Genomic DNA, 11,080 nt, shown 5'->3' with positions numbered 1-11,080 from the left:
CGTTGATTGTTTCAGTAACACCCTCCCCCCGCCCCCCCCCCCCAACTTGTTCCTTTTCATCTTCAGTAATACAAACTGACAGCTCATGCTATTGTAGCTTAGTAGTTACTGTTCAACTACCTACTGGGTTTGTGACCTGGTGCTTGGTCCAGGTCAAATAACTGGTAAAACACACTACATTTCTAGTGTTTTTTACCTTTTCTGTCACAGGACGAAAGTGCTCCTGGGGCTGCTAGCACAGCTGATTAGATATGTAGTAACTTGATGACATGTCTGAGTGCAGGATGAGCTTGGTTATCAACAGAAATTTTATCAAGTTTAAATACTTCTGTGAATTTACTAATGATAATGGGGATGAGCAGCTGACAACTTTGTGCCTGGTATATTCTTTATCTTTTGATGTTACCGGCTTATGCCAGATGGAAAAAATGGAGTTTGACTTTCAGCCCAGGTTGTTTTCAGGATTAACAGAAAAGTGCCATTTCTAATGTAAGGTCCCTTGGTATGGAGATATTCAATAATATTTAACTATCCAAAAATTCCTTAAGTATTTTTATACTGGCTTTCTTATTGGGAAGTGCTGTGAAACTCTTGCAAGGTGCTTCAGGTTTGCTAATTTGGGGGAAGACAGCAGGGAAGTAGTGTAGTTTTTCCGCCAAAATTATTGCTGAAAAACAATTTTTTGGACACGTAATATTGGATTGGCCAAAAAAATATTTCTTTCACCTTTTCAGGTTTTAATCCATTAAATGGAGAAATCCTGCTTTCAGAAGATAGGCATATCACTTGCTGCACAACTGGTGCTACATTACTGACAGCGGAGGAGCATAATTCACTTGCTGATTCAGGAGTTAGAATCGATGCTGAAAATTCAGGTACCTTCTCCCAGACTGTGAAAATGAAGATAGAGTATTCGCAACCTGTGAACATACAGGGACCAGAAATGGCAGGTGACGCATCTCTGCTACATACCGAAGTTGTATTGCCTGTTGAAGCAGATAGCTCACCTGAGTTAATTCAAGCGCACTTCGTGAGTGAGAATGCAGCAGGTGGACTGTCAGCTCCTGAACCTTGCAACTCTGTGTCCGAGAATGCACTGGGCAGTCAGAGCACTAACTTACCGAGTGAAGAAAATGGTCACAATCAAAAATATCAGAAACCACAAGAAGAAAACCATAATTTTGCAATTAAAGAACATTCTGAACAACTTCATAATGCTGGTTTGATGGATGAGATACAGGAATTTGAAAAAGTTTTTTCAACAAACATTGTGCCAGTAAACTACCCGCACAGTGCTCAGACTGAGTTGCACCAGAACGCTGTCCAGGAAGGCTCCCTGTCTGCTCGTGTGAACCACGAAAACCATTTTAAAAACGCGAATGAATTTTCTTGTGGGACAGAGGAACAAAATGAGCTGGAGAATACAGTTACTGTAGATGAAACAGTAGCCTTTGAGATTACTGATGAGAGCCATGATTTTTTGTCTCAGGGACATGAACAGATTTTTATTCAGACTTCAGATGGGCTTATCCTGTCTCATCCAGATACTGCTGTTTTGTCTCAGGCAGAAGGCATTGTTATTGTAACTGATTCCAATGGTACTACAATGCACATTCGCACACCTGAGGGGATACCTTTGGAAACTGTGGAAGCACTACTGGCAATAGAAGCAGATGGCCAAAGTGAAGATATTTTGCTCTCGCAAAGTGAATTGGAGCCATAAATTAGAAAACTGTATATGCTTTCTTCTGGAAAAGACTGACTCTATAAAATGTATATTTTTCTAATGTGAATACTGAAATAATTGAAATTTAACTTATTTGTAAACTGTTTCTATGCCCTGTACTTTTTATAACTTATGTTTATATAAATCTAGCAGCTTTGCAACCAAAAATTCTAGAATTAACATCATTCTATTTGCTTTCTATGTTGGGGGTGGGTGGGAAGTGGAAATCTGTCAACCCTAAAACTGTTGCACTGTTCCCTTTTGTTACATAATTCCTTTTCTCTCTAGCCATCTAAAAATGCAGTAAGTTGTACTGCTGTTCAGCAGTGATGTGCTGTGTACTGGCAAGCTGTATATGGGTAAAATAAAAACTATATTAAAACGTGCATTTTCTGTCCCACTGAGATTACAAAGCACTTTGTTAATTGCACTTTCTTAAAGCTAGCTTGGATATTCCTTAGCATTTAGACTTGATGTGCATAAATCTGCCCGGAAATATGGGCAGTTTTAAATATAATCCACACTTGTGCATTCCAAGAACAGTGTGACATCTTAGCTGATCCTTACTTAAATAAGCATCTACTGAGTTAGAGACAAAAATAGCCTCAAACTAAGATCTGATTTGTACTGAACTGTTGGAAATGTATTTAAGTATGCTAATCTAATGTTCAGCCACACCTTCAAAAATTCCTCTTACTTAGAAATGGGAAGGTACATAACTAGTGATCCGATTTCCCTTAACGAGATACCAAATTATTTTTCTTACTTTAGTCCATGATGGTCTAGTTTTGTTAGACTTGTATTACACTTTTTTTCTTTCAGATGATGCATCCTTTATCAGTTTTAAGTTTTGACCTTCCTAGTAATTCCACGCTGCCCTGTACTATTTAATCATAATAAAGAGGTATCCTTGACTATAATCCCTCTTTCTTTATGCAGACACAAAACTTACCAAAGTACTTATCTACTGCTATCTTGTATTTTTGTCATACTTTCAGTATGTTGCTTGGATGCTAATATTTTCATGGAGACCTCCTAGCAGCTTCTTGTCCAAGGCACTGTCTTTTCTTTCAAGAAGCTTAGCAGGTGAAAAAGAACAGCCTTAAATGACCAGTACATTTTGTTCATGAGCTATTGTAGATATTACTGAAGACTGGTAACATACCTTTAAAATGTGTTGCCTCATTGCTAAATACATGAGGCTACTCAGATAACTGGACAAATCAGCTAAAAGGACCTGTGATCTGCAGGAGAACCATTCTTAAGTATGAACATTGTGGTTTTTTCATGGTCTCATTACTGAGGAAAAATACCAAAATTGAATGTAAAGGAAGGACAATTTAGAGATGAAACAATCTGCTCTACTGTATGTCTTTAACATAGATTGGGGCTTTTTTTGGTTGGGGGGGGTGTGTGTGTGTTGTTTTTGTTTGGGTTTTTTTTTTTTATTGGTTGCCTAAGTAGAAGATTAATTTGATTAGCCAAAACATTGGATGTGGATGTCAAAGGTACCATCATGTATTAGTGAGCTCCTGTCTGGTGGTTGGGTTTATGGTGTAGTTTTTGTTTCAGGTTTTTTCCCCTCTTTTTTTAGGAGGTGGTAATGGTCAGAGGATACAGGCCTACCTTGTAAGTGAAGATACCATACAAAGCAAGGTACTGCTGGTCTTTCAAAGTCTTTGATTGCAGTGAGCAATTCTTTATTACACACTTTTGTACTGACAGTCTAATAACTACATCTGAAGGCTTCAAATACAACAATCAACTGCTTAGAGCTATAATGACAAAACATCTCTGCAATGATTTTGCAGTAATCTTCCTGTGTCCAATAGCAGTCAGTGAGCAAGGGAGTCTGTGAATATGAAGACTCTTTCCTGAAGAGCTTATTTCCTCTAAGAAACAAGAACAAACCACAATTTCCACCTGTGCAGAAAATGAAAATCTGCTTCAATTCTGCCTTCCCTATTGATTTGCACATGCTGGGAAATACAATACACCTACTCTCATCTTAAAAGAACAATTCTATAAGTGAACCAACCTTTTATCCTTGGAAAATATTTTTCAAGTATGAAGGTGTTTCCATAGTGACAAGGGTCTGGCCCTACTCAGATAAATTAAGGTGGCTGTTAAACTATGTGAAATGCTTGCACAGAAAATAATAAAACCCAACAAAGCTATTTGTAACTAATTGTATTCTCCTTGAGCTACAGCAGTTTCTTTTTAGATGCTAGAAATTTGGGGTAAGAATAGAACACTACTAAGCTGTCAGAAAGAACCTCGTTGTTGAACAGAGGAAAATGTCAAGAAAACTTTTTGAATTCATGTCTGTCTGTTCCACTATTGCAGGAAACTCATGTATTTCCCTTATCAAGCTTATGGGGTTTCAGCTTGGAACTAGTTAAGTGACCTTACTTTTCCTATTAGAAAACTTCCAGAATCTCTCACTGTTAATTAGATTTTTCTAGTGTCAAACCACAGCCATTATGGTTATTTCATAGCAGTGTGCATTTCGTGTCACTGTCTTTTAGTTCAAATAGTTGTTTCAAGGAGAATCAAGGGTAAACATCTGTCAGGGCACAACGACGAGTCAACAGCACTTAGAAACACTACATAATTGTGTGGAACAGGAGATCTAAATCAACAGTTTATACAGGAGCAGGTCATACAGGCAGTAAGTGGGAGAAATTTAGAATGAAGTACACAGAAGGCCTAAATTCACTACACATTAGGGATTTAACTAAAAAGTTGATGACACAGCTGCATAGTTTCCATGTTGTAATACACTTTTCTGAAAAGTGGTAATTTGCAATAGCAGCTGACAGTTATTGAAGGCTGGGTAAGCGTAGAAGCTGGTATGCTACAGTGATTATTACATCTTTAGGGGTGAAAGCAAATAAGGGTATTGAATTCCACTTCAGCATTCTCCTGAACACACTCTCTACTCTGTTTTCCAAGCAAGCAGCATCAAAAAGAAAAGCAAGAATTTGAGCTACCGATCCTTGTCATGTAAACGACTAACCAAAGATACAGAGAGGGCACACTTCTAAACCAAAACCACTTGACCTCAGAAACAGTAATTCAAGGAAAAATTCACTGAGCCCTATGACAGGAAGCAATATGGGATAAGGCCATGACTGAAGCAGGTCTTGTTTTTATTCAACAGATGCTTTCATGAAACATCTCTAAAAGAAAAAAAGTTACGATGAATTAAAAGAGACAAGACCTTTTCATATAATGACTGTGGAACGGTGAGTTGTACTAAATATTCCCAGTGTGCTAGTTTGGGCTTGGATCACTCTTCAAGCATGATGTACCTAACCACACTGTAATTAAAACCAAACCAGAATTTACACTAGTGTCTGTGACAGCATTTCAGAACTACATACCAAACTATGTGGATCCTTTTGGATCCACTTTTGGATCCTGCCTTTTGTGCTTTCTTTTCCTTTTCCCCATTTATAAAGCAAATACAAAAGCACTAGCCCTGTTAAATCATGTAAAAAAAAAAACCAAACATGAAAGATCAAGAAGTGCTGAATTTCTCTGGTGAAAGGGACAATGTAGGTATTTTAGACTGACAAGACTTGGAAAAGTAGTTACATTATTTGCTGTAGGTGTCTATGTGCATTGAATCCCCCCAGACCACCAAGTAGTCCTAAATTCTTTCTGATTACAGGGGACTTAGCGTCCTACCTGTAGCCTCTCTATTGCATTTAAAAATGGATAAAGCAACAAAAAACAGGTTGTCCCATGCAGAAAAAGGAGTATCAGCTGAGACAAAATAATAAATACAAATAGAGAAAAACATTTTTAATAAGTTTTACAAAAATTCAACTTACTTGGTAAGCCTTGCAATTTGCCATTTCAGTTTCACATAAGCATCATTAGAAGCAAGCCATGTAACATCTGAAATTCTAGCACTGTCTATGTCCTGTTTCCAGCAGCATGGCTTCAAGTAGTAGTTTGTTGCTGTTCTCAATGTAAGGCTGGTATAACCATGATGATAAATAGACCATCATCAGATCCTGGTCAGCAGAATGAGCAATTTCTTGTACAATTGTTTGCTTGAGTTGTAGTTCCTTCTTGTACATTTCAGAGAGCTTCAGAGAAACCTCATCTGAAATGGATTGAAAAACCTAGCACATTGACCAAACATTTCAGCAATTCTCTAAAAGTTAAATTATACTTGTAATATATTGATCATTAAAAAAACCCTACCTTACATAAGCTATTCCCCATATTTAGACATCTTGGTTTTTACAGCATAATTAATGTTTGCACACTAGAATCTAAAATGCTAAAGAATTTCCTCAGCTTTTGGATATATTTTACACACTTGTGATTTTGACATGAATCCCCTTTTAATTCTAGAATAAGTGGTGGTATTGATTCTCAGGACCCACTGTAAAATTATCAATTACAGCTATTCTTTCAAATAACTGACATTTGATTTTAAAATTCGGTAATGCTATCCTGAAATACAAGCTTCACTTTTTAGAGTTACTGTTGATTTTAGCGAATCTAAAGGATGCTCTCACACCCTGTCAGGCACTTTAGCAATGCATGATCACCAAAGAGCGATACCAATAGTGAAAAATAATGGTAAAACAAAACAACAGACCAAAGCTGAAGTGTGTAATGTAAAAACTAATATTGTTACTAGTTATATATACTAGTAGGGGACTTAAAATATATCTATATAATAATCTTTAATCGTTTGACTTTCTAAAAAATAACCACACAAATTATTTTTCAAGAGAGACTAATCTTGCGTTTCTAACTCAGCCTGAACTATCACTACCTTCAGGAGGATTTAGTCTTTCATGAAGTAGAGAGCATCACTAAATGATTCAGTCACAATGAGTGTTTTGACAGCAGTTGTCTTTGTCATTCTTACACTTTTAAGCTGGCAGAAACTAACACATAAGATTCCCACTAATTTGCAGTAGTGAAGTAAAAAGCAGGGCTTCACAAAGGTATGACTTTCACTTCACAAAGGTGGCAGTTGGTTTGCATGTAATCAGGCTTCTCTTCAATTCAAAGTTTTAAAATTGTGGTAATACCAGTTGGGAGGCAGTACCTTTTGCCATCAAGTGAATGCTAAAAAGACTGACACTAACAGTAGACAGTAATGGAACGTTTCTTTACTTGTCTTGACTGACACTGAGATCAGAGGTGTTTTTCTTTGGCTGCCTGAGAATTAACCGAGGTATAGCTTGTTCTTTGCATTCAAGGATTTAATTTCAGTGTCAAGTAACAAGTTAAGTCAGTTGAGCCTACGGCTTAATGCTACCAAGTTGCAAGTATGTCTCTTCCTACAAAGGATGTGGCTGTTGCAGCTTGGACACTGTAAGCTGCTGACAAGCTTAGTTTTATGCTGTAATTGTTGCATGTCAGACAACGCTTGGCAGTTCATACAAGCAGTCATTAGCAGTAACCCTAAGCCAAGTGGTGCATTCATGTGTTTATTGATTAGGCAATTATAAAGGAGACAGATACACTCTCTCTCTCTAAGGCAAGATATCCAGATAAAAGGGTTTATTTTTCAGTCCTAAATTAGATGACATCAACAACACAATGCAATTAGCTAAGATAATCAATATTTTACTTACAGAAGTATGGTGTGGGCCATGTATGAAAGAAGGGTGCTGTGCAATTCCCAGCTCCATGGTGGAAAGCTTCCAAGTCACAGATTGCTTTAGTAGTTGAAGTAAGCTTTTCCATTTTCAGCTGTACTTTTGTCTGAAAATGATGAACATGTGACATTAATGAACATCTCAGGAACATCAGGCTACTATAATCTTAAACATCTTTTTAAAACACGCTATTTCTGAAGACTATTTAGTCTTAGCATTTCTAACTCGCTTTTTTTAACTCCAGACAGGAATCGAAGCTGGAATTTATATAAAGCTTTAACATGAGATACCCTAAAATTTTGAACACCGCAGATAAGACTTACTGACTCTGATTTTGCAAAAGTCTTTTGTTTCCCCCATGTAGAAATATATTAAAACCCTCTCTCATTTTTTCACCTCTGTCTGGGTTTTTCCTATAGCAATTTAGTACTGGGGAAAAACATCAGAATGTCTATGAACAAGTGTGGCCCAAGTCCTATAAACACATGCTTTCTTACATTACCATGTCAAGATACTTAAATCTGATTTCAAAAGATCAGCGGCAGGTGAGAAAAGCAGCTCAAGCTACTACTGACAATATATCTAGGCTGATTTAACAGCTTGTTTCAAAAAACAGGTCATTCCATCCACTCCCTTCATATTCACCTGACCTTGTGCGTTACTGATGGGGACTAGTATTTACAACAGAATGGAGTTTGCAGGCAATATCTTTAAGTCAAGAAGCCAAAATATAGTTATTTCTATAAACTTGTAAGCTGGTACAAACTCCTAAGGAATGAAAACCAAAATATGTCTGTAGTAGCTATGTTTAGTATCCAATCTAACACTGGCTGCTTAGACTCCAATTACTCAGGAGTAATAAAAACTTGCATCAACGCACTTGGTAGTCTGAATACAAAACTACCTCAAGGAAAAAAAAAGAAAAAAAGAAAAAAATTACTGTTACTTTTCCCCATAGATCAAAATTTGAGGAAAATCTAGCTGCCTTCCTACGTATTCTAAATGCTGGACTGGTATCCTGTCTATAGAAAAAATAGATCCATCATCTTTTTAATGGGACTCCAATTTGGCAGAAGGCTGTAAAAGTTATTTTTAATAAGAATTTTAAATTACAGTATCAGGCAAAAAAATACTCTTTTTGCTTCTTGTCAAATTGACAGGTGACATTAATGCCTACCAATGTATCCAGAAAAAAGGTGGGTTACATAATAATTATCTTGCACTACCTTCTAGACAAGGAGTTTGCACAGAAAATGCAGGTAGCAGACTAAAAATATAACTGCATTATGTCTGATCAAAGATAGCTGCAAGGATATGATGGCAGGTAAAGCACTGCTTTATGCTTTGTTGTTTGTTTCGTTTTAAACAGAGGGGATATTCAGGATGAGAAAACAGAAAACAGGTGCAGTTTTAGAATGCATTTTTATATGACTCATTTTCAGAAGATCACTTTATAAAAGGGAGGAGTAGAATTTATAAGCAGAAGACAGATGTAAACCCAACCTTCAAATTTACCAATCAAGCAAATAAATCATACACATTTATAATAATTTAGGTTTGAAGCCAAAGAACTATGAATAAAATACCAATTTGCTGTTTACAACAAATACTTGAGGACATTTCCTTATGTCATACTTGAACACACTTGGAATTGATTCCTATTGACCAAGATTGAAAAATGAGCATTACCATATGCTTTAAGGTCTCAAGTAATTCTGCACAGCAATTGTCCAGTTCTTCATTGTATTTTCTAGGTGGCTTTTCAAATTCTGCAGCACTGTTATCACATGTTATCTCCAGTTTGTTGTCTTGAAATCTAAAATAGAAACATAAGGCAGAGTAAACAACTGCATATAGGTTTACTCGAGCTGTGCAGATTTAAAATCCATGTCGTCTGATCCTACAAAATCTCTCACAGGCTGTTCATGAGAATTCCTACATAAAAATAGTAAGAGATATAGCTAGCCATGCGAGCAATTGGGGCTGGAACCATAATCTTCAGAGGAACATAGAATTACTCTACCTTAGAGCATGTGCTTGAAAAAACAGTTGCAGGTGTTACAATAACACCTTTTCCCACTTTACCTTGCCCCTGTGTTGGAGGTTATTCTCTCATAATGGACAAGGTATGACCAGGCTTCTGCTGACAATCTGGTGCCTCACCGCAAACTCACCTTGATGCACAATTTAAGCCAAGACATTTAACTTGTGAACCCAGAGCAGCTAATGTGCAAATACCTATCCTGTCTTGCTGACCTTCCCACATAAGCTGTAAACTTAGACAGGGCACAGGGAGTTGCTAGAGAGCAAAGCAACATCTGACACTGTTACAGCAAAATATTCCTGAGCTTGTACCTGTCAGAACCCTGTCAGACAAACCCTGTTCAGCTGTCAGGACTCTGCAGAAGTTTCTTCTCAAAACCCTGTTTGTTACAGGTTTTTCTTTAGAGCATGAAGATAACAGCTCTACCAAAGTGGTTTTTTTTGTTGTTGTTGGGGTTTTTTTGTTTTGTTTTTTTTTTACATCATCACTGTTATAACTATATAAATCACTGATTCTTTCTTAAAATCTGCTGAACTTTTGACTTGAGTGAAATTTGGTAATACTGGCCTTAGTGTAAATATGCAAGTGAGTAAGGGAACTCACATGAGCTGAGATCTACAGGATTAGATTCTAACTTTGTATGTTATACAAGTATTTCAAATATCTGTTAGGCTTGACTATGTATAATAAACTTTTCCCTTTCTTACAAATATCATTACTTTATGAGATTATTTTAATCTTTATGAGACATTTATTATTTGAATGTAAATAGTTTATGTAACCAAAAAGTGCAACTGCTGAGTTTGATCTAAGAGCTAGCTTATCCAATCTGACATGTTCTTTTCCCCATCTCCAAAAAGAACTTTCTAGTGAAGAAAACAGATTAATTTCTCTATAAAGGCAATCTTTATGCTATCTTTACTTGTATGTATTAGCATACTTACTGCTCACTGATCTTCATGTTGACTATTTTGTTTGCTGTAGTAAATCCATTATCATTCAGTCTCTCCCATTTCATCATTAAATTATGCCAGTCTGCTGCATTATCTTTAATTTTTCTTGCACTGACAGATAAAACAGGTCGTCTTGGAGTACCATCAGCAGGACTTTTTGCTATACGAGAAAATAAAGAAATTCATGCCATTTAAAGCATACAGAAACAGATCAGTGTGCTGTCTGGCAGCTGTTTGTATGAATGATTTCCTTGCTTTACTGCTGAATAGTAATTAAAGTAAAATGGAATTTACATTAACTGTCTTCAGTCATGAAATCTAATTCCTCATCTATCAGACTTATTACTATTTACAGGAAAATCATGTTATTAAAAAAATGCAAGCAAGTTCCGCGATGGAATATTGTAACATGGACAGTAATGCCTTTGCAGTACTGACAATCTTCTGACTATCGCTGTATGATAGGCAAACGCTAACGCAGCGTATGACGGAAAAAATCATGCAACAATTACTGCATGCATACAGTGCTCATGCCATGAACGTCTGAATTCATTCACGTCAACACGCGAGCTGGGCCTCACTGAAGATGTTGGGCGCTTTACCACGCAGCCTCAAGCCCGCATTTCACGACGCGTCCTCAGAGGACCACACGGCAACAGGAACCCGCGATACATTGCCGTATTTACACGCAAGCACCACCTCAAGGGGCGGGCTGCGAGCA

The 11,080-nt window shown here is 37.0% G+C and overlaps 2 protein-coding genes across 2 annotated transcripts in view; one reads left to right on the top strand and one right to left on the bottom strand.

Moving 5' to 3' along the window:
* Positions 1 to 2,102, top strand: part of ZNF839 (zinc finger protein 839) — a 10,583-nt gene extending 8,481 nt beyond the window's left edge. Inside the window, exon 7 of the mRNA XM_009705035.1 lies at positions 735 to 2,102. Within this exon, the coding sequence (XP_009703337.1) occupies positions 735 to 1,723 (989 nt within the window). The 3' untranslated portion in view covers positions 1,724 to 2,102. The remainder of the gene's footprint in view (positions 1 to 734) is intronic.
* Positions 2,103 to 5,508: 3,406 nt separating this feature from the next.
* Positions 5,509 to 11,080, bottom strand: part of CINP (cyclin-dependent kinase 2 interacting protein) — a 5,805-nt gene continuing 233 nt past the window's right edge. The window contains exons 2-5 of the mRNA XM_009705036.1: positions 10,351 to 10,519; positions 9,052 to 9,178; positions 7,339 to 7,468; positions 5,509 to 5,843 (exon numbers count right to left, since the gene is read on the bottom strand). Coding sequence (XP_009703338.1) covers positions 5,641 to 5,843; positions 7,339 to 7,468; positions 9,052 to 9,178; positions 10,351 to 10,519 — 629 coding nt within the window. The 3' untranslated portion in view covers positions 5,509 to 5,640. The remainder of the gene's footprint in view (positions 5,844 to 7,338; positions 7,469 to 9,051; positions 9,179 to 10,350; positions 10,520 to 11,080) is intronic.

Source organism: Cariama cristata, unplaced genomic scaffold (assembly GCF_000690535.1).
Source record: "Cariama cristata isolate BGI_N322 unplaced genomic scaffold, ASM69053v1 scaffold41137, whole genome shotgun sequence".
NCBI classification, from domain to species: Eukaryota; Metazoa; Chordata; class Aves; order Cariamiformes; family Cariamidae; genus Cariama; species Cariama cristata.
The sequence above is the reverse complement of the archived record's forward strand: the minus strand, read 5'-3'. Positions and strand labels throughout refer to the sequence as shown.